The sequence below is a fragment of the Gossypium hirsutum genome, chromosome A03, assembly GCF_007990345.1.
Source record: "Gossypium hirsutum isolate 1008001.06 chromosome A03, Gossypium_hirsutum_v2.1, whole genome shotgun sequence".
In the NCBI taxonomy this organism is placed as follows: Eukaryota; Viridiplantae; Streptophyta; class Magnoliopsida; order Malvales; family Malvaceae; genus Gossypium; species Gossypium hirsutum.
The window spans coordinates 110,323,544-110,346,815 of record NC_053426.1 but is presented as its reverse complement, the minus strand read 5'-3'; the positions used below and the strand labels follow the sequence as shown (position 1 = coordinate 110,346,815).

Genomic DNA, 23,272 nt, shown 5'->3' with positions numbered 1-23,272 from the left:
ACCGATCGAACTGATCTAATTTGGCTAATCAATCGATTAATCGATCTAATTCAGTCAAAGGTCGGTTAAAGATTTTTTAGAAGTTCAATTATCAGTTAATTCAGTTTGAAATCAGATAATTAACTGAATTAAGTGAACTTAATAATTAATAATACAAATGACATGTAGTTTTAAATCAATCAAATGAACATTATCAATTTATTTATTTATTAATATGTTTTATACTTGTTTTAATAAAAATAAAGAAACATAAATTTCAATTAATTCGGTTAATCGACTGAATTAATCGATGTTAGGATCGACTCGATTAAGCAACGAACAAGAACAATAGTGGAATAAATTGAGAAATTGAATACACAAATTTAACGTGGAAAAACCCCTCCAAAGAGGATAAAAAACCATGGGCAAAGATAATTTTACTATAATGGCAAAAGAGCGAAGTGTACAAAAGATGGAGATAAAAAACTAAACCCCAAAAACCCGAAAACAAAGAATCCTCAAAATGTAAACACAAAATTCTCTAAATGTATTATGAGTTCTAATCTCTAATGGGTGTTTTTTTCTAAGATTGTAAAACAGCCTATTTATAGGCTAAATTCATAGGTCAAATAATAATAAAAAATAATTTAGACTAATCAGAGTTTAATTGAAATAAATAAACAAAGTTTAACTAGAAGATTATTTCTTGAACTATGCAGAGAATTAATTGAGTCGAATCTGTGCTTAGAAACTGGAAGATTTCTAGCCTTCGACTTGTACAATGCCAAATTAAAACTAACCCGAGTCTGATTTTCACGAACACAGTGCCTTAACTTTTCAAAACTTGCATCCAAAAGAGAACCTCTCTTCAACGAAACAGTCATACCTTTTTCCCTCCTATGAACAAGTTGCCTCTGCTCCAAATGAGTTGACTTTGACTCCATAACGGACGAGGGACGTCCGATTTCACCGGTCACTATAGAACCTTTCAGAATATAAAGACAGCCGGTTCTTTTACCTTTTAACAAAACGAGAGCTCCACGAGATACTTTAATACCGCTCGACTTGATGTTGATTTTGCATATTTTCTAGACTAAAATACTCAATGAGATGAGATTTTTTCGTAAATCAGGTACATACCTCACATCTGATAGTATCATAATCGTCCCATCATGTATCCTAATTTTAACAGTACCAATACCAATTACCTTACTAGATAAATCGTTTCTCATGCACACAACACCATCTTCAACCGAACTGTATGTGGAAAACCATTCTCTATTGGGACACATGTGGAAAGAACATCATCCACTCAGACGTGAGATTGGAGTTATCTCTCGTTGACACTAACAAGAAATCACCACCATTTTCATCGGTCAAATTAGCACCAGATACATATTTCTCGTTACTCTCAGCAGCTCTTTTATTTTGCAGTTTATAACAATCTGCTTTGACGTGACCTAACTTTTTACAATAGCGACACCCTTTGCCTCGTTTCTTTGATGCTACCAAAATGGAAACTTGCCTATCTGTCTTGCTATCCAAATGAAACTCATTGTCGAGTTTGTCTCTACTCAACAAATGATCCTTCACATCTTCGAACGAGAGTTTGTCTCTGCCATACATCAGGGTCTCCCTGAAAGACTTGTATGAAGGGGGTAAAAAGCACAATAATAACATAACCTGATCTTCATCGTCAATATGAACCTCAACATTTTTTAAATCATTTAAAAGAGTAATGAATTGACTGATGTGATCTCTAAGAGGCTCACCTTCGTTCATGCGAAACGTAAATAGACGTTGTTTCAACACTAAACGATTAGCTAGAGACTTAGTCCCATAAAGAGTTTCTAACCTTTTCCACAATGAGGATGATGTCTTCTCCATCAATACCTCCTGCAACACCATATTCGTGAGGCACAACTGGATTGTAGATAAAACCTTTTCATCAAGTTCTTCCCATTCTATTTTATTTAGATTCTCAGGCTTTTTCCCGGTAACAACCTTTTTCAAGCCGAATTGAACTAGAATTGCCATCATCCAAATTTGCCACAGATTGAAATTTGTCTCACCATCGAACTTTTCATTTTCAAATATTGTTGCTGGCATCTCTAAACGGGCTAATCTATGAAAATTAAACTAGCTCTGATACCACTTGTTAGAATCTACCCGATTAAGCAACGAACAAGAAAAATAGCAGAATAAATTGAGAAATTGAACACACAAATTTAATGTGGAAAAACCCCTCTAAAGAGGACAAAAAACCAAGGGCAAAGATAATTTTACTATAATGGCAAAAGAACGAAGAGTACAAAAGATGGAGATAAAAAACTAAATCCCAAAAACCCGAAAATAAAGAACTCTCAAGACGTAAATACAAAATTCTCTAAATGTGTTATGAGTTCTAATTTCTAATGGGTGTTTTTTCCTAAGATTGTAAAAGAGCTTATTTATAGGCTAAATTTATAGGTCAAATAATAATAATAAAATAATCTAGACTAATCAGAGTTTAATTGAAATAAATAAACAAAGTTTAATTAGAATATTATTTCTTAAATTTGACTGAAAATAGGAGTCATATTTAACAATCGAAATATTTCAGTTTGATTAATTTTTTTTGAAAAAAATTCAATTCATTTAACAATTAAAAGATTAAAAATTTTAATTAATTTGATTAATACTAATTCGATTTGATTAACCATTTAAACACCCGTATAAGACCTTTACCAATTCACCTTAATTAATACTAAGGAAAGAAATATAATTAGACATTTATCCCTTTTATTTTAAAATTATAAGTAGTTTATCCTTATCTAAATAGATTTATGGATAAAATATATGATTTTTTAAATTAATTTAATGGGTGCCATTTAAACTATGTTATTAAATTCAGTCAAACAATTAATATTAAGATAAATTAATATACATAAGTAATTTAATGAATGAGTTGAGGTAATTTAATGAACGAGTTTGTGTGATTTAATTTATAACATTAAACTCAATCAAAAATTTAATAATAGTATAGATTATTCTCGACTCGCTTGTAATACTAGGAACATATATAATAAATTTTTTTTTATAAATGAAATGTATATTAGATTAAAATTTTATGTATATTTTGTATATATTATTAAATGTCTATATAAGAATCAAATAATGTTTTGATTAAAATAGAAAAGTTAATTATTTAAAATGATGTTGTCTTAATCTCTAAGCTGTAGATTTTTTTTCTTTTGTTTTGTTTAGTGACGGTGTCAGTCTTCGGGCTAGCTATCCCTTGCCTTTTTCCTCTCCCATTAACCTTTTATTTCTTTCTTCTCCTCATTTACAATACACGTATTCTTTATATTCAGTTTACAGACCTATTTTATGAGTATCTTTGTTGTCTTCATAAGTTGTAATGGACAGATGGCAATGTTGTCGTTTGCTAAAACTTCACCGGCCACCAATAGTTTTTCTTGGAAAGTAAGTGGCTCTTCATCAACTTCTTAATATGTTTCTGTTTTGAAAGTATTTTAGAATAATAAATGATTTCACGTATCGATTTGGACCAGTGTTCAGGGGCGACGGCAGGGGGCTAGCATGTGCCCCGTCGCTCTTAAAATGTAAAATTATTTTTTAAGGCCTTAATTTTTTTAAAAAAATTTAAATTAGTAAAGATAAAATTGTACTTTGGCCCCCCTAAAATTATAAAAAATCGATTTAATCATTTACAAATTATAAAGATATAAAATATAAAAAATTAAAATTTCATCCGGCTCCCCTAAACAATTTTTCTGGCTTCGCCCCTGCCAGTGTTGTCTTAAGTTTTATATTTTGTTTTGTTTTTTTTCTATTATTTATTAGGTCTTCAGTTTTAGAAGTTTTTATCTGCTATTGTAGCACGTTTTTTAGTCTTGCTTATGCATGTAATCTTAATTTTACAAGTAATTTTAGGGATGATTTTATTGTTGTCCTCTTTAGTTCGGTGAATGCTCGATTCTTTTGTTGATTTTTACTCGTCGCTTTGGACCATCTGTGGCTGATTTCTTTATTATATTAAGTGTTTGCAATCACTCCGATATGTCGTGCTTGAGTTCTGACAAAGTCAATTGTCAACGTGTCATAATGTTATATTAATGTTGAGGCTAAAGTCTTTATTGTGTTGGAGCTTGTCCTTCACCATCTACGACGAGTATTTACTTTTTTTTTTCTAGATTGTATTATTAAAAAAAATGACGTTGTCTTATGTTTGAATCTCACCATATATGAGATTTTCTTTATTTCATATAAAAATATTTTAAAAACACAAAAACACCCTTATGATAATGCAACTTATTTTATAAAAATAATGGTCTTTTAGTTATTTCCCAATCAAGTTAATCACTAATTGACTATAACTTCACTCAATCCATAATTTATATAATAATATAGATATCCAAAAATAACATATTAAATAAAAATAAATTAATAATCAAATGTTTTTAATATAAAAGATTTTTGGAAATGTTTTTGACTTTTTTTCTACAATTATAATATATATAGTTTTTTTAACAATCTCATTATAAGTTCTGATCATATTCGTTCTTTTTGACACAATGCTTCGAACTACCCATACCCTTCCTCAACCCATAAATAACAGGATAATTCGTTTCAACACACTTAAATTAATATCTTACTGCATTGACAATTATACTCATACTAATTAAAGTCTAAGTATATAGTTTGAAGGACATTTTAATATATATTTGAAGGGAAAAAAGAAGAAGGTGATTTTAAGTGCATATATGAAAGAGATGAGGGTTGATATGAACTCCACTAAGCATATTCTTTGCAAAATATATAAAAAGGAATATTCCATAGTAAGTTATAAATGGCCATAATAACATATTTTTATATGTTATTGTCACTTTAATATTAAAAAATAAGTATTAAAATTAAAGTAATAAATATTCAATAGATAGGAAAAATAACAATGGGCAATGATGTTAATTTAGTAATAATAAAAAAAAGAAAAATATTTAGGATTAAGTTTTTAGATTTTATAATGCTTGACGCGTGTTCTATAAGAATATGATAAAATATTTAAAAGTATATTTAAAAAATGACACGAAGGTTGTTAGACTCGACAAGTAAGATCATAGGTTTATAGGTGTCCTATAGAAGTATAGTAAAATGTTTAAAAAATAAATATTTTACAAAAAAATACTAGACATGTGATAATTTTTTAAAACTACTTGTAAAAAAAAAATTAAAGCTAATGTGGTAAAAAAAAGTGAAAACCAATATTATGTGTGAATATTTAATTACAGTTTTAAAAAATAAAAATAAAATTAATAAAATCATACAAATATTCTAAAAATAAAAAATAATTAGTTCCAAAGAATTGAAAACAAAATCTAAAAGAGTTGTTGAAGACATTATAAAAATTTCAAAAAATATATATATTATATTTTTCAAAATTTTAAAAATATTTATTAATTTATACATTTATTTGAACTTTTATAATTTTTAAAATATTTTATTTTTAAAATCAATCAATTGATGATAAATGTTTATAGATATTTTTAATAATTGTATTTATTTTGTGTTCTTCTCACCATGTTAGTTTTTATAAACATAAATAGATATCTCCATATTCAATTATTTTTATTTACTTACTTTTGAACGATACATAAACATTTTAATTTGTAAGATGTTAAACTACTCATTTAATAATTTATTTACCGACATAATTAATATTATAAAATTAAATTGCTCTGTTTATTTTGAGGGAGACTAAATAACTTGTAATATAATTAAATATTTCAAAATTTAATTTTGTCAAACCAAATTTGGTTTTGTTAAATTTTGTTTCAAGAAAATTATTCCCAAAAAAGGAAACACAAAATAAAAGTATATGAATGTGATAAATACAATTATAATATATATATATATATCTTGATAGAAGGATGGGTGTAGCTGTGGCTCTCCACTTTGAAAGAATTGATGCTTTTTATTTGTTCCAAATTCCAAACCTAATATCCCACTTGAAAACAGAGTCAATGCCAACAATGAAATGGGTCAGAGTCAAGATAATTGTAAATTTCTGTAATCACCCTAAATTATTTTTCTGCAATATCCCAGTTTTTTAATCCATGTATGAATAAAAAGGAGCCAAGATCAAATTTTCCCAGAAGTGAAATTCTTTTTATTTTTTTAAAGATACTGAGATGTAAAATTTGTAGTAATGGCAAGGGTAGAATGGGAAACAAGTGGTATTATTTAACTTTCCATACTATCCTCTGCTTACTAACAGGTCCTCTCTCCTATATAATTAACAAAGACCAATGCTTGTTTGTGCACCAAATCCTAGTACAACAATTTTGTTTTCTTGTTATTTTGCTCAAATTTCACTTCTTTTCATTCAAAAACCCAATCTTGCTTCTGCTAAAACTGAATATTCCCTTCAAGAATCCAATACCCAATATTTTCTTCCTCGTGTTTTTTTTTTTGGTTCTGAAAACTCCCATTTCCGCGAGACATGTATGCATTTATTTGGGGAGAATTGTAAAGAGGAAGAAAGGGTTTAACAAAAACTTGATTCTTTGTTTATTTTTCATCTTTTTTGGTGTCATTTCTTGTTGGAGAACAATCTTCAGAGAAGGAAGTTGACAAAGGGAAGAAAAACCCAGAAACCAAAAGAAAGAAGAAAATATATATCTTTGTTTTTTTAGTGTATTTTTTTAAAAGAAAAGAGTAGATATGAGGATAAAGGGGAAAAACTTTGATGGAGAAGGTGGGGAGGAAGAGGAACAGAAGCTTGTTGTTGGGTATGCTTTGACATTGAAGAAGAAAAAGAGTTTCTTGCAACCCGAGTTTGAGCGTTTGGCTTGGTATATTATTCATTACTCAAATATCCACTTCACTTTCCATGTATATATATGTATATTTTATTTATGACTGTGTTTTTGTATGCATATAGATGTGAAGAATGGCTTTTAACAATTCTTGTTTGAGTTGTATGGTCTTGCTAGTATTGCATTTGACTTTGGTTAGAGCTACAGTGTGTCTATGTGTGCGCGTGTGTGTACATCCTTTTGTATGAACATGTATGCATAAATTATAAATTGAGCTTTTCTTTTATCTCCAGTTTTTTTTTTTTTGGGGGGGGGGGTGGGGTGTGGTGGGGCGGGGAGGTGGGGAGGAGATATGTCATATGTAAGCACTGCTAAAATTGTGTGTGTGTGCAAAGGTGATCCATGCAAATCATGTTTTTTGCTTAACCTAAAATGTCAGTGTTCTGGTGGATCAAGAATCTTAGTGCCAATTGTGTTGATTCTCTAGATAGGAATATTCCACCATGTATACCATTGGGACTAGCTGTTTGGAAGAAATATAAAAGCCACTTGTTGTTGCTCTTTTTTTTGGTTAAAAGATCAAATTGGACCAAAACTATTGCATGCCACCTTCCCTTGTTGCAAGGAACTTTCTGCATTGTTTATTTCTGTTTATCAGATTCTCTTCAATCTTCATCTGAATAGCCTGCTATTTCATGTTCTGTTCTAATGCTTAGTTCATGCATTACATATATACATATATGATAAGGGGTGAGGGAAGGAGTTGTCCAGGGATTGTACCGAGATTAGGTGTCAACTGAAGACTTGAATCGAGTCGAGTCCTTTGCCACTACACCAGTGGCTTAGTTGATAGTTCGTGGATTATTATTGTGACTTGAAATGTGGTGCATTTAAATATAAAGAAAAAAATGGACTCTCAAAGCTTGACTCTGGAATCCTTTTATATTCTGTAATTTGTTTATTTATGGTGGCAATTTTCCTGTCATGTTTGATTGCAGTATTCCTGATTTAAATCCGTAAAGAACATGGAAGGATTCAAATCTTTTAATTCTGAATTTTGTATAATAAGTACTACAAGAGCTTCTTTGGCCTTCAGTTATAATCTCTCATGTCGCATTGTGTTGGACCAAACAAGAGAGAAATTATTTCTTGGGTGAATTATGAGTTAGAAAGGATGTTTTAGAGTTCTACAAGTTTCCAATAGCTTTTAGACATTCAAGAATGGTCATTAAAATATCTTTATGCTTGGTGCAGCAAAAAGGGGATATTATTTGTCGCCATTGATGTAAACCTACCGCTGTCAGACCAGGGTCCTTTTGACATTATTTTACACAAGGTTAGCGTGACTTCATATTGTCCTTATGAAATGGTTGAAGGAGTTTTATAGGTTTCCTTATCAACAATCATTCCCAATTCATTGGCGGATTATAGATTAATATTCTTAGTGTCTTTTCTTTGTATATTTATTGCCAATAATATTTTTAATGAACGATGGCTCTTATGCTTCTTCCAGTTGTTGGGGAAAGAGTGGGGCGATATTGTTGAGGTTTGTTCTGCCAAGATCATTCTTCATTTATTCATTTTGTATTAGACAAGGAATTGAATGCAGTGTTGCATTTTCTTGAGTTACAACTGCTGCTATGAATTTATGCGATATGTTCTTGCTCGGAGATATGGAAGGGACTGTAACTGGCTCAACAGAAAATCCCCTTAACATCAAAACCTATCTTTTTTCTGGTATAATATGCTAAATTCTTGCTCTCCTCATCATGAATCTCATCAGATATTTGAAATCAGTATCTCAAGAATTGGAACAAAGTGAGGATTTTTCCTTTTTCTGATTCATTATGCAAAGTCTTGTAAACATCAATGATGTGGTCAGAGAACATTGATTTGGCTTAATCATAACGAATCTTTCATAATAACAATAACAGGGCATGTGCCACTTTACAAAGTTTGAGTAGCATTTGGGTGAAACACATTTAGTTCATGTCGCCCAATGCACCGAGCTATTCAAAAACTACGTTTTCCTCAGAAGTACAGGACTTTGCCTTTGCCAATTTCAGATTCATGTTCCAAAAATAGAATTAAACATGATGGCTAGTTGAATATTTATTCTTTTTGGTATTTTTTCATTATGTAAGCACTTGTTTTTTCTGTCTGAAGGACTATCGACAAACACATCCAGAAGTAATTGTTATTGATCCTCCATATGCGATACAACATCTACACAATCGCCAGTCAATGCTTCAGGATGTTGTTGATTTAAACTTATCAGACTTCCATGGTAATCATGGTGTCACTATTTTGAACCCCAGAGATACTTTTTTACTTCCCCCCTCCCCCTTAAAACTTTGTTGCTTGTAACTATAACAGTTGAAGGAAACACGATTGCTTGGTAACTTTTTCAATGGCTGTTCATTGTTGTAGGCAGAGTTGGTGTTCCAAAACAAATGGTTATCGTGAAAGATACTCTTTCCATCCCTGATGAAGTTGCTAAAGCTGGGCTGAAGTTACCCTTAGGTATCTTCCATTTCTATATATATATTTTTAGTGCTTTATCTATATATCTGTTGATCAACATATAGTTATCTATGTTTTATTTCATCATTTCAGTTGCTAAACCACTAGTAGTGGATGGAAGTGCCAAGTCACACGAGCTGTTTCTTGCATGTGATTGGTCCTCTCTATCTGAACTTGAGCCTCCATTGGTACTACAAGAGTTTGTGAATCATGGTATATTGTCACTATCGATGCATGAACCTCACTATTTCCTTTGTACACATCTTTTTTCTAAATATTTGAAAATAAACTATGTTTGTCTCATCACAGATGGTATTCTTTTTAAAATTTATATCGTTGGGGATGCAATTAAGGTTGTAAGGAGATTCTCTCTGTCCAATGTCAACCAATGTCAGCTTGCAAAAGTTCCTGGTATTTTTCCTTTTCCAAGGGTTTCATCGGCTGCTGCTTCTGCTGATGATGCAGATTTGGACCCCCGCGTTGCTGGTAACTGATAAATATATGACATTCAGATTATGTGGATATAATTATAATTTCAGTTGTGTTTGCTCTAATCTATCATTTTTGTTGCAGAACTTCCTCCAAGGCCTTTGCTGGAGAGACTTTCAAAGGAGCTCCGTCACCGGCTGGCAAGTTATTTTTTTCACCATATCAAGCTAGGGATGGAATTGTATAATTTTAATTAGTTCATGTAGTTTAATTATATTTTCTGTGCTTTACAGGGCCTTCGATTGTTCAATATAGATATGATCCGAGAGCATGGGACAAGAGACATCTTTTATGTGATTGACATTAACTACTTTCCTGGTAAGTGGATGGAGAATATTTCAAGCTCCTTACACTATCGAGCTTTTCTTTTATTAGAACATCATTGGATTAAAGAAGGTTTTTCATGTGCTCTTTCAGGGTATGGCAAAATGCCTGATTATGAGGTCATTTTTACAGATTTTCTACTGACTTTCAAGAAGAAAAAGTACAGGGCTATCAGTTGTGAAGACTGAAGAGAGTATAGAAGGAAATATCGATTAATCGTACAAGATGTTTCACGTAAAGTGTGGTTTGGAGTATGGAAGAACTGACACAAAAACTGAAATTACTTAACTTCCATAATTACTGACTGGTATGAATGCCCTTTGATCAAGTCACTAAAGTATGGGTGGTTCATTACATTTTAGCCCTATAATACTTGTGATTGATTCTGTTCTAGAAACAAGATTACACAATGATATAAAAAATTTCTTTTTCATTTTGGCCCTTCAATTTCCTTTGTATGCTGCTGGATCCAAATGATTGAATTACAGCTTTCATGTTATGTGTAGCACGAATTACTGGTATGAATGCCCTTTGCTCAAGTCACTAAAGTATGGGTGGTTCATTACATTTAGCCATATAGTACTCGTGATTGATTCTGTTCTAGAAACAAGATTACACAATGATATAAATTTTTTTTTATCATTTTGGCCCTTCAATTTCCTTTGTATGCTGGTATGAATTACTGGTATGAATGCCCTTTGCTCAAGTCACTAAAGTATGGGTGGTTCATTACATTTTAGCCCTATAGTACTTGTGATTGATTCTGTTCTAGAAACAAGATTACACAATGATATAAAAAAATTCTTTTTCATTTTGGCCCTTCAATTTCCTTTGTATGCTGCTGGATCCAAATAATTGAATTACAGGTTTCATGTTATGTGTAGCATGAATTTTAGTGGATTATCATTAAACTACAGGCAGTTAATATGCATATCCACGAATACTGGAATTAACTTTCAATTTCCTTTGTATGCTGTTGGATCCAAATGATTGAATTACAGGTTTCATGTTATGTGTAGCATGAATTTTAGTGGATTATCATTAAACTACAGGCAGTTAATATGCATATCCACAAATACTGGAATTAACTTTGATTTGATCTCATACTTCTCAACCAAGCAACCAGAGCCTAAGGAACTGTGAAGAAAAAAAGAATTGAAAGCTAAGAGTGCTATTCAAAGTTATGAGAAGAACAATGAATAATAGTACAATTAAGTCCTTTCATTTGATCTCATACTTCTCAACCAAGCAACCAGAGCCTAAGGAACTGTGAAGAAAAAAAGAATTGAAAGCTAAGAGTGTTATTCAAAGTCCTAATCTAATGTCTGCATCCAACAACAGTGGTTCATTCACATTAGAATTGCACAGTAGTGCTACTGTTACACACATAAGATGTAACTTGTCAATCGTCACGGAGATGTAACTTGGTTTCTAATTCTGCTGGAACGCCTAACTGGAGTAGCTATCTCTTAAACTACACGCAGTTAATATGCATATCCACAAATACTGGAATTAACTTTCATTTGATCTCATACTTCTCAACCAAGCAACCAGAACCTAAGGAACAATGAATAATAGTACAATTAAGTCCTAATCTAATGTCTGCATCCAACAACAGTGGTTCATTCACATTAGAATTGCACAGTAGTGCTACTGTTACACACATAAGATGTAACTTGTCAATCGTCACGGAGATGTAACTTGGTTTCTAATTCTGCTGGAACGCCTAACTGGAGTAACTATCTCTTAAACTACACGCAGTTAATATGCATATCCACAAATACTGGAATTAACTTTCATTTGATCTCATACTTCTCAACCAAGCAACCAGAACCTAAGGAACTGTGAAGAAAAAAAGGAATTGAAAGCTAAGAGTGCTATTCAAAGTTATGAAAAGAACAATGAATAATAGTACAATTAAGTCCTAATCTAATGTCTGCATCCAACAACAGTGGTTCATTCACATTAGAATTGCACAGTAGTGCTACTGTTACACACATAAGATGTAACTTGTCAATCGTCACGGAGATGTAACTTGTCAATCGTCACGGAGATGTAACTTGGTTTCTGATTCTGCTGGAACGCCTAACTGGAGTAACTATCTCTTCTTCTACTCCTCCACCCTTCAAAATATAACCAGAAAGTGTAAGAAACAAAGTCTGATTATAGACAAGTAACAAAGGATAGCTATGATGTATGTACTTACATGCTTGCTAGGTCTCTTATCTAATGTGGTAAAACTGCCGTAGGAAGGTGAACCTGTAGAGTAATCTGATGAAGCAAGAGATTCTCTCCTGTAAGTTTTTCTAGTCTTCCTTTCTTGGATCTGATATTGATTTGATTCCTTGAGTCCTTTGTTGCTGTAAGAAGATGAGGTCCTCTCGTAGCTACTCATTTCTGATGGGTACAACTCGTTAGCTATATCTAGTTCTGTCTCCCAATTCTTGGAGGGTATCTTTTCAAGGATTGTATCCTTGGAGCTAACTGACACTGGACTGTATTCTGATTTCTTGCATGGCATGGGTTGCTCCATGGGCACTGACGCATTTGGTGTGGAAGGCTTTCCTATCTTTGTGTAGATGAAAGCTGAAGCTGCTAATAGACACAAGACAAGTAGAGAAAACCCCATCATATTATTATTTGTGAGAAATTGGTCTTCTTCTTGTCCATTAATCGTAAAATCTACAGCTACAGAACTTTGAAAGTTGTTAGCCAAATCTTCGGTTTTGAGATTCTCAGACTTCTCTTCTTCATGGAAGAAGGTTTCAGCGATGTTGTTCAAGCCATCACCCTGCGGTTCAGTGTCCACATTGTTCAAGCCATCATGTTGAATTACACTAGCCTGCCGTGAGATCACACTTTGCTGGTTTTCAGTGTCCACATTGCTCTGAAGTTCAGCTTGCATCTCAACAGCAAATTCAACACCTTTGCTCTCCTCTGTCTCTAAATGATCTAGTTCAATCTCAACCTCAATTCCTTGCTGTACTTCATCAGGTTCTTCTGAAACTAGTTCCGTGGTTTCAAAAGCTTCGTTCTCTTGATCGTCTTGTTCACCATCATCTTCGTCTACTGCATCATCTGCTTCAATCTCTCGGTAATGCTTGTTATCAAATAGTTCAGTTCCAGCATCTCTCTCACTTACAGGCTCCATTACACTGGGATCAAACTTTAGGTGCCCCTCAATCATACGATCTTCTATCAAATGACTCAAATTAGCATACTGGAAGGAACCCAATTTGTGCACTTCTCTTGAACTGGAAACAATGTCGGAAATGTAAGACAAGAAGCTAGCTGACCAGTGCTGTAGATTTTGAGTGATACGATCAAGATTGGCTTTTGCAAACTCTCTAACTTCCGGCGGCACCTGAAAATTTGATAGGCTTATTTCTTCCATTCCATTAGTAAAGGCCGGAGACTTAACCACTAGAACTGAAAAGCAAGCAAAACACAGAAACAGAAGCAAAGTAATGAACTTTGATCCGGTTGAAAAACGTGATTTTAACGTTCTGTTAGCCTTCAACCTCTGGTTTGGTTCAGATACATTACGCCCCTCTTCTCCTCCTTCATTCACCGTTTCCTCTGAAGAAATCTCCTCCAAATCTCTTTGCAAACCTTCTGTCGGTGTTTCTGCAGTAACATCAGTGTCTGAATGGCTTTCCGATGCAAAGAGTTCATCGAGCTGCTGGCTGTCTCTTTCCCGATAAAGCTCAATTCGAGGATTTGGTCTATAGTGAAGAAACTGAGGCCTTGGAGAAAGGTAGTTGGTTTTAGGGTCATAAGGAAGCACCAATGGATCAGAATCAAGTGGTGCCAAAACAGGACAAGAAGGTGAGATTGAAGCTCTAGGACTAATCTTGAAGCTGGGATCCACATTAACTGAATCCTTTTCTTCTGCAACAGTCTTCGGAACCGAATCAGAATCGTTTTCGGACTCCTTGTGATCAAATTCTGCCTTGCTTTTCAAAGGTTCCTCGTGTTCATGAGTCAAACCCCATGGAGTTGATTCGGTATCAGCGAATGGCACCTTCTGGTTTAAGCTAATCTCTGGGGTTGACTCAGTATCTTCAATGATTATGCTTTTATCAGAAAACGAAACCTTCTTCTGGTTCGAACCAATCTCCTGTGTTGACTCAATATCTTCCGTGATAACGCTTCTAACATCAGAGAATGAGACCTTCTTCTGCTTCAGAGCAACCTCCGGCGTTGTTGCACCGTTATCTCCCATGATTAGGCTCTTTACATCAGAGAACGAAACAGAAGATCGAGCTGGCTCATTTCTCTCAACCAAGATTTGCTTTCTTGGTGATGCATTGATCTTTGAAGCAGCAGAGATTGTTGGTGACATGAAATTCTTCGCACCCTTCGAAAGAGCAGGCGATTTGACTCTTGTCGGTTTGAGATTCTGGTCTCTACTGTTTTCCTTGTCGGGATCACGCAAAGAAGCTACACTTTCCCGGCCAGTGGAATGCCTTCGAGGAAAACCTGGAAGAATAAGGACACAACTCTCACTGTTTGTTTCCTGGGAAAATTTACATTACAACTTATCTAACCATGATACTAAACATGCAGAACTAAAAAAACTATAAAAATACAAATTAAGAAGCCAAACTTTAATTCCTTTAAAACCCAGACTAGATTCAACAACAAAATAATGCCCACAATTTCCTTTTTAGTTTCAAACCTAAAATTCTTAGAGCAAAAAGAAAACAGAAAATTATATCTTTAAAAGGCAAGAAAAAAGAAATTAGAACCTGAAGGACTGTTAGCCGGAGTTTTTGGGTTAAATGCTTTGCGATTAGTGATGACAGATGGCTTAGTAAAAGGATTTCCACTGAAACTTCTTCTCATAGGATCGTGGGTTTCAGCTTTTTTCAAATTAGGGTTCATTTTACATGGAGAAGAAGAAAACTTGGGTGCTGATGCCATGATGGGTTTCGATTCAATTCAATGGGAATTTGTGTTTTTAGAAAGAAAAGAAAATAGAGAAGTCGATGAAGCAAGAATGTTAAAGATTGTGAAGGTCAATATGGTGCTCGAGTTTTGAATGAAAATTACGTAACGGCTAGTTTCCTTTTTTGAAGTTGGGATTGGAATTTTGACCGTTAGGATAAGGGGGAAAAAAACGGCTATATGGTCTTGACTTTTTGCTTTGAATTAAAAAAGTTAGAAATCCTGAAATATTTTTTTTGTTTTTTTTACTATCTTTGAATTTGTATTTATTTATTATATTTTCTATTTAAAATAAAAGTTTGCCTTATGTTAAAAAACTTATTTGTATATAAATTAAATAATAGGGATTTATTTGGATAAAAATTAAATATTACAAAAATATAAATTTGTTTTTCTGGAAAGTCTAAGGTTGTTTAATGCATTTTTTTTGTAAAAATTAATTTAGCTAATAAGAAAATAATTAAGAGTCATGCTTCTCTAGCTGCTTTTTTTTTCCTTCTACTTCCAAGCTTCATTGGTTGATCCAATAGATTCAAATGTCTCAACCATCAATAAATTTTTTTTTCATGTCTCAAAACCTGACCAAATTTAGTTAAAATTGACATTGTTACATGACCAAATTTAGTTAATATTGACATCATTGCCAATATAAGAGTACATAAGCTCAAGTTCGTTGAAATACATTATTCTTTTATTTAAAAATTAAAGACGCATTATAGATAATTGTAAACATTGTATCAAAAAAAAATTATGAGAAGCTATCGGCAAGCTTCTTAATCGTGAGATATTCTTTCAAAACTTCTCTTCACAAAGCTCAAATCTCCACTCCCAATTCTTCCTTTTGTCCTAATACATAGCAACAGTCATGGCCACAACTTTCAAGGTTTAATGCCAACCATGACCTCTATGGCCACACAGCTTGAGTTTGTAGATCTAGATCTCATAAACATTAAGAAGCAAATGCCAACTTTGCATCCAGACAAGATGCCCCAACATTATGATGGCTCCTTCATACTAGTGTACTGAAGAAATTTGTATGGAATGGACACAGATTCTACTAAATTAAATACATCAAAGTCATATTTTACACATGATAACACCTTTTATGCACCATCTATTAAGCAAAATCTTATTTTTGTTCCACAATTGTTAACAAAATTTAAAGTTCATTGAATGATGTATATGGCTACTGCTTGTTGGTTCTGTTCTTTCTGGTCAAAGAGAATTTTTTTTTTTCATTCTCCCAAAACACAGTATTCCCCTATCAAAGATGCAATATCACCATTTCATACAGTTTCTACTCTCAAGCCAGCATCTGGACTCTAATTATCTTTCTCAAACAGAGAAAGAAATCAGGAAATAGCAAGTGAGGTGCATCATGCCATGTGTGTATCTTCTTGTTTTCTCGGTGTTTAAGCTGCCTCGAAAAGAAAAAAATGGGTTAAGGAAAAGGAAAATGGTTGATGTTAGAAAGTATCTAACTCGAGACATCCTTATATAAAATACATTCGAACCAAATCGTGGTTATTGTGCTTTACTATGTTTCAGAAGCATCAGTCCAAATGTATCAAATAATCTCGAAAAGTATTGACAGGGGAAAGGAACAAATGCATATACATACACATATATAGTCACAATCTCAGGCTCTCAGCATCATATAACAAGAAATTTCCATAAAATACTGCCGCAGGTTAAATTGCTAGCTTGCTTCACATAACTATAGTGGTGAGGTCCAATTTGCTTTCATGGTTCTGTTACAATCATAGACTGATCATTACTTCCATGCAACTAAATTTCCTCAAGAAACACAAAATGCCAAGGAATTTGGACTTGTACCTTATTGGACTTGGCTGGTAGTTTTGTTCTCTTTAAGATTTCTTTGGGGATGGTATCGTCGATGTTGGAGGCTTCAAGTCCTCATACCTGGTAATTTATATGAGAAGATTATGCAACAGAGTCCCACAGTTCCAGACTTTGTAAACTAGCAGGTCTAGCATACATGCAGAAAATATATATGCGGGCGTGTGTGTTCATGCATCAAGAAATGCAAATCACAAAGAAGGATAGGTCTATATGTATGTGTGTGTGAAGATTTGATGACCACGATTGATATTGAAGTGGGTGTAATGCATATTTCTAGTATAAAAAATTACTTTAATGGCATTTTTATGAAGTCATTGGATTCATGAAATCATATTTAAACAGAAGAGAAACAAAGAATAAAACCAGGGAACTCACATTGCAAAAGGAGAAAGTGGTCTTGGTGTTGGTTTGGTATTATGCTGTTCATCACTTGGTTTATCTGCTATAGAAGATTGAGCTGTGCTATTTCCTGATAATGTAGCACCTTCAGACCCACTATCCACTGGTGCAGAAGTCGGTGCTCTAGGAGATGGCGTTGAAGGAGGCTTAAGATCGGCATACCTGAAAATGTCAGAGGGCTACAATGAATGGAATGGAAAGAATAAAATGGCTGCACAAAAAAATCAAACCGAAACTGAATTGGGAAGGTTGCTCAACAAGTGTATATGTATGCATGCATGATGCCCTTGCACCAAGAAACTCAAATCACAAAGAATACCACTTATATTTATATGAGAAGGTTCTACGATTAGGATTGATTTTTGAAGTGTAAGCATATTTCTACAATAGAAAAATACTTTATTGGCATTGTAATGAAGTAAAGAATTCATAAAATCATATTTCAACAAAAGAGAAAGAAAGAAGAAAACCAGGGAACTCACATAGCAAAAGGAGAAAGTGGTCTTGGTGTTGGTTTGGTATCAGGCTGTTCATCACCTGGTTTCTCAGCTATCGGAGATTGAGCTGTGCTGTTTCCTGACAATGTATCACCTTTGGACCCACTGTCTGCTGGTGCATTTGTTGGTGCTCTAGGAGATGGTGATGTAGGGGGCTTAAGATCGGCATATCTGAAACAGTTGGAGGGCTATAATGAATGGTACGGAGAAACTAAATGGCCAAACAAGAAATCAAACCAAGATTAAAACTGGAAGGTTGTTCAACAGGGTAAAAAGTGAATATAAAGTCACCATAATATTAAAGATAAGTGAATAAAAGATCAAAATATATACATGTTATTATTATATTGAAGCAAATCAAAGAAACAGACTAAAGTGTTTAACTGCTTAATTCTTATCATATAATTTGATAAGGCACTAGGCAAAAAACCTACTACACGATAAAAATGTTTGGTTGTGATAGTTATACTTTGTGGCATGGCAGAAAATAGAGGAAATGGGATCAATATAAATGTGGAGAAAAACTGTAATGTTTTTATTTTAAAGAAGAATAAGGAGACTCAGCCAAAGAAGGACAACCCCAAAATATAGTAGCAAACTTACGCATAATAGGGAGAACGACTAGTTGACTGCTTGGATGAATCCTTCTCAGTGATGTCAGTAGCCACAGCTGCTGGCACACTGTTTCCTTCAGTGGAAGTTGAGACATTTTCTGCTGGTGCAGAGGCACTGGAACTTACTTCTTTGGGCCTACCTGGTGTTGGACTAGGAGAACTAGGTGGCTTCAAGTCGTCATAGCTATCAAAATCAATCAGCTCTTGCCTTTAACATACTTGATATGAAGGCATAACTCAGCTACTATTGAATAGATTGGCTTACACAGTGTAGGGAGAGAGTGGCTCTGTTTTCAGAACTTTCGCCTGTGCAGGCTCCTTCTCAGTAGGGGTAGTTGGTTTCTCGGTTACAATGCTCCTAGCAGGTGCTGGGTCAGGCTTAGTGGGAGTATCATATTCCTGTTTACATCAGGGCAGAAAGTTAATTGGACACTAAGGTTGTTTGTGTAGCTGAATGATCAATTGATATTTATCGGTACACTGACTTCTTCCTTACAAGTCACAACCATTGCATGTTACGGATCATTTCCTAAACCATGACAGCATTTAAAAATGACCCTGGGATCCACCCTGCCTGTTGAGCCACCACACTAACATGGCTAGCCCTCATATGAACGATTGATCACCTGCTCTTCATATAGATGAGAGACTAAACGAGAAAAGATCATTTCTACTTCAGGAGCATCACACTTTCTTTATCAAACAATTTAAGCAATTTCTCATAGGAGAGATGCAGTATAGTCATGTCTTAGATGATGGAAAGGCTCAAAATCTCAAAGAATGTTTTATGTACGCTTCATGAGCTCAAGCTCTGCCACTCAGTTTCTCAATTGTGTTTCATGTTCACAGAAAAGAGCCAAGTGTCTTCTGCACTCTAAGAAAGAAAATGAATAACGGTACCTTAGGAGAGGAAATGTCAGCACGCTGAGATGGTATCTTTGCAAGAAGTTCCTCCATAGGTCTCAATGGAGCAGTTGTTTCAGCAACAACTTCTACCACCTTACAGTATGAAAGGCTTCGGTTTTTGGCCATGCAGGCCATGAGTTCAGCCACCTTCAGTTCATTGATATTGTGAGAAACACTAAAAAAGTTGCAAACTGAAATTCAACGTTAAAAGTTAGTATATACACCTGAAGATTTGATACCAGGCCACCAAATAAAGTGTCTTCAGTGGATAGGGTGATATTATGAGTTTCCTTGAAAGCATCAGTGGGGCGCTCCATTCCTCCTGGTCTGACTATCTGAACAGGAACTTCAAGATGAGTAACCAAATCCAGATAAGACTCTTCGATTCTAATGCCTTACAGTGTAAGGGACCACTTGCATGAGTGCTTCTTCTGCCTTTCTCTTCCAGATGAGGACCCCCCAAAACAAACTTAGATGCGAAAAAGATAAAATGAAAAATGAAAACACTAAATCTTTGTTCCAATCTATTGCAAAATAAAGAATATATATGGGGTCAAAATTTTATGCAAGAAAACCTTAAAAGAAGGGACTCACTTAAGAATAGCTGCAGGAAATCCGACTTTATTTGTTCCCAAAGATGAAACCAAAATAAAGTGGTTAACCTTCACCGCAGTGGCTGCTCATCAGGCAAAAAAAGTTCAAGTTCAGCATACAGAGTGTAAAGAGGACAATATTGTCCAAATACAGAGGAAATTAACTCATCAAATAAGAAGTCTAGGACCCAAAATTTCATTTCTCTCATTTAATCTTTAAGCATCACCTTTATTATTTAGCAAGTTTTAAGTATTCCTTGAGATTTATAAAATATAAAATAAATAATGCACAGATGCCCTTGAATTATTACAGCAAGTTGTCCACCTCTCTCTTTTCAGGAAAAGAAGAAGAAAAAACATGTAATTGCTGCAATTGCCACGGGGCAGATGCGAACTAACAGATATGCCAGTGGTTCTCCATTTTGTTTACCTGCATCAATAAGATTCTTTGTGGCTTGGTAGTCAATTCGATATGGTCCTGTAATATCAAAAATTTCCTTCTCACTGGCACCAATGCAGCATATAACTACTGATGCATTGCCTATGGCTGGTGCAATTGTATCTTGTTTCTCCAAGTCACATTCCACAATTTCAAGCTTTTCTACAGCTGGTCTAAAGAACAAAGATTGCCTGTTACTAGCTATAACATCATTATTGCGATATTATAAGTTTGGGTATACTTTCCATCAGGTGAGATTCTCACAAGGTGGATGATACAGATGGAATGATTGGAAAGGCAAGTGGAATGGAGAGTAAGTATAATATTATCCTTTCATATATTTTGAATCATAGTTTTATCCAATGTTGAGAATGATAAAGTATAAGAAGAAACCAATTCCCTAGGCTCTCTTGTCCTTACGTGTAGTTCCTTCAGGATCAAGCTTCAACTGCTTGACACTCTGCATTAAAATTTCTCTTCAAATACAAGCATAACTTGGACATAGAAACAATAAAAGATTAATACATTAACAAGTTCAATAGATACCTGCACAAGAGTTTCCGCTTTCTGAGCACTCCTAACTCCAGCTCTAACTCGAAAACCAAGTTTCAAAAGCTCCCTGAAGAGTCATGAGCTTAGCACATTCTAGAAACTGCACATCCAGTTGTTAAATTTCAAGTGAAGCTGCCAGTGAGTTTTAACCTGACTGTTCGAGAGCCTACCCTGCCAGTTGCACCAGCAACAAAAGCAAGATCCTCATCTTTTGATCTGCTTTGTTTGAGATTGTTCCAGCCGTCTCTGAGCTGATTTTCGTTGTTTCTAGCAATAAAAATGTATGATAATGATCATATGGCAGTAAATACATGCCGGGTGGGATAAACAAACTGCTGAAGCAATAATGCAAAATAAACCACATTTCTGCAACTATATCTGATTTACCAACGACTAAACAATCATATGGAACAAGTCTATATACAAGGACAGCTTCAGTTCTACAATACATAAATGGTTTAACCGGGACAATTCTACTGAAAAGCCTATTTCATTTGGCTACAAGAAAAGGGAAAAAAAATATTAGAGAACTTTAATTCTTTGAAATGCATCTTATTAAATCTTGAAATAAGCGAAGGACGGATGGCATTAAGTCAATCTCAAATACTCTTATAGTCTACTCTAGATATTAATTTGACACTGAAATACCAACTTGGACATTAATTGGGTAAAAGTACCATGTAGGCTCCTATACTAAGAATCAGATTGCATTTTGCCCCTGTACTCAAAAAAAGGGCAAATTAGTCCCTATATGCTAGATCAAAAAGCAAATTGATCCTTTTTGTTAAAGATTTCATCCATTTGTCCTATTAAAAACTGGGTGGCTGACAGAATAACCAAATAGTGATATGTAGCATGTCACGTGTTCCTCATGCTGGCGTACAATAACTAATTTTTACAGTAGAAATGGATAGAATTTTTAATAGAAGGACCAATTTGCTCTTTGATCTAATGTACAAGTACCAATTTGCCCATTTTGTGAGTAGAGGGGCAAAATGCAATCTGACTACTACTACAATAGCTTCCATGTTACTTTTACCACACTAGTTGTCAACAGCAAGATCAATCATCAGTAGCCCTGATTACCAGAAAGAGGAAACGAATTGGACTCAAATCCGGCATTTCAGGATAAAAAGACAGCACAAGCTATAGACACAATTGTTTACATATGCCACTGTAGATGTTTTCTAGTCTGCATTGTTACAAGAGTAAATCCTTGATAACTTAATTGCAATTTTTTTTCAATGACACAAGGACTTTAGTCATTGCCAATTAGGGTAACTTTAAATTCCTATGATTCAAACAGCTACATGTTCATCCCTATAACTAAGGCTTTTGCATGACAAAGTGAAATTGGTCATATCTTACCAAAAATTTCACAAGCATAAAATGTCAAAAAAAAACTACATGTTAACAGCTAAATCAAATTCAAAGGACAAACCATTTGATATAAGCGCTAAAGAAAATAGCCAACAAAAATGGGAAATTTTCAAACTTTAATTACCTGAAGCTTGAGCTCTGAAATCAAAGAATTTGAGCTTTCTACCATGTGGGTATTTTTTACAAGTGGGAAGCTTGAGAATTCGACCATATCCAAGGGGTTTCTCAATGAACCCACTTCTGGACAGAGATGAAGGTACTGTTGTAATGGCTGGTGACTGTAGGGAGCAACTCTCCATTATTGAAGCCAAAAATAAAAATAAAAATAAAAATAAAGATAGAAGAAAATCAGGATCAAGTTATTTTCTTTATTGGCAATTGAGGCACCTGCTGCCACACCATGTTGATAGGATGGGTCCCTAAGGATTGTGAGCTGGCTGCTTCTCCTACTGCCACCATTGCCAAACAATATACATACTTGATTTCTTTTATCTTTTCTTTTTATGGTTCCAAAAATTTAATGCTTTTTCTTTATTACAAAAGAATTGTGCCCATGAAAAATTGAATTAACTTTTTCTTTTTAATTAAGTTTAATTATACATATATGTGTAGGAAAATACAATAAGTCCAGTGGATATCAAACTACACGAAATGATCCAGGCTATAAAGTACACAAAATTTATTATGTTTGAAATTATTGGGATTAATTTCACCAAACACCTCCAAATTTTGTTCATATTTTAAATTCATTTTTAAATTTTAAATTTTGTAATTGAGTTATCAAAATATTAATATCATATCAATTTTGTTCTTTCACTATCCTAATTGTGAATTTATTGTAAAAAAATAAATTATTAATACCTGTGCAATTATTACACAGACAACTTAAATTTACCGTGTTAAAAAAATAATATTATTAAAATAAAAAAATTATACATGTTTACAA

At 33.8% G+C, this 23,272-nt stretch overlaps 3 protein-coding genes across 6 annotated transcripts; 1 reads left to right on the top strand and 2 right to left on the bottom strand.

Moving 5' to 3' along the window:
* Positions 1 to 6,110: 6,110 nt before the first annotated feature.
* LOC107886971 (inositol-tetrakisphosphate 1-kinase 3) lies at positions 6,111 to 10,566 on the top strand. 2 transcript variants are annotated; one of them, XM_041101957.1, is made up of 10 exons: positions 6,111 to 6,833; positions 8,052 to 8,133; positions 8,311 to 8,343; positions 8,964 to 9,084; positions 9,228 to 9,320; positions 9,414 to 9,533; positions 9,630 to 9,806; positions 9,894 to 9,949; positions 10,043 to 10,127; positions 10,227 to 10,566. In XM_041101957.1, the coding sequence occupies exons 1-10, from the start codon at positions 6,703 to 6,705 to the stop codon at positions 10,319 to 10,321; spliced, it is 993 nt and encodes a 330-aa protein (XP_040957891.1). In that variant the 5' UTR covers positions 6,111 to 6,702; the 3' UTR covers positions 10,322 to 10,566. The 2 variants fall into 2 exon arrangements, with proteins under 2 accessions (XP_040957891.1, XP_040957894.1); XM_041101960.1 differs by having other exon boundaries at positions 6,813 to 6,833; positions 8,311 to 8,534.
* An 893-nt stretch (positions 10,567 to 11,459) lies between these two features.
* LOC107886970 (uncharacterized) lies at positions 11,460 to 15,189 on the bottom strand. Of its 3 annotated transcripts, none has more exons than XM_041101951.1 (4): positions 14,885 to 15,189; positions 12,340 to 14,615; positions 12,139 to 12,256; positions 11,460 to 11,829 (listed from the first exon to the last, which is right to left on the bottom strand). In XM_041101951.1, the coding sequence occupies exons 1-3, from the start codon at positions 15,057 to 15,059 to the stop codon at positions 12,179 to 12,181; spliced, it is 2,529 nt and encodes an 842-aa protein (XP_040957885.1). In that variant the 5' UTR covers positions 15,060 to 15,189; the 3' UTR covers positions 11,460 to 11,829; positions 12,139 to 12,178. The 3 variants fall into 3 exon arrangements, with proteins under 3 accessions (XP_040957885.1, XP_040957888.1, XP_016666571.2); XM_041101954.1 differs by having other exon boundaries at positions 12,164 to 12,256; XM_016811082.2 differs by lacking the exon at positions 11,460 to 11,829 and having other exon boundaries at positions 11,915 to 12,256.
* Positions 15,190 to 16,590: 1,401 nt separating this feature from the next.
* On the bottom strand, positions 16,591 to 22,660 carry LOC107886972 (protein TIC 62, chloroplastic). The gene is given in 16 exon segments (XM_041101944.1): positions 16,591 to 16,834; positions 16,920 to 17,006; positions 17,322 to 17,507; positions 17,828 to 18,013; positions 18,446 to 18,640; positions 18,722 to 18,855; positions 19,357 to 19,509; positions 19,587 to 19,697; positions 19,762 to 19,831; positions 19,957 to 20,038; positions 20,386 to 20,562; positions 20,815 to 20,854; positions 20,941 to 21,013; positions 21,097 to 21,160; positions 21,163 to 21,213; positions 22,451 to 22,660. Coding segments are annotated over 15 exon segments (1,752 nt in total). The 5' UTR covers positions 22,626 to 22,660; the 3' UTR covers positions 16,591 to 16,834; positions 16,920 to 16,951.
* Between the last annotated feature and the right edge of the window lie 612 nt (positions 22,661 to 23,272).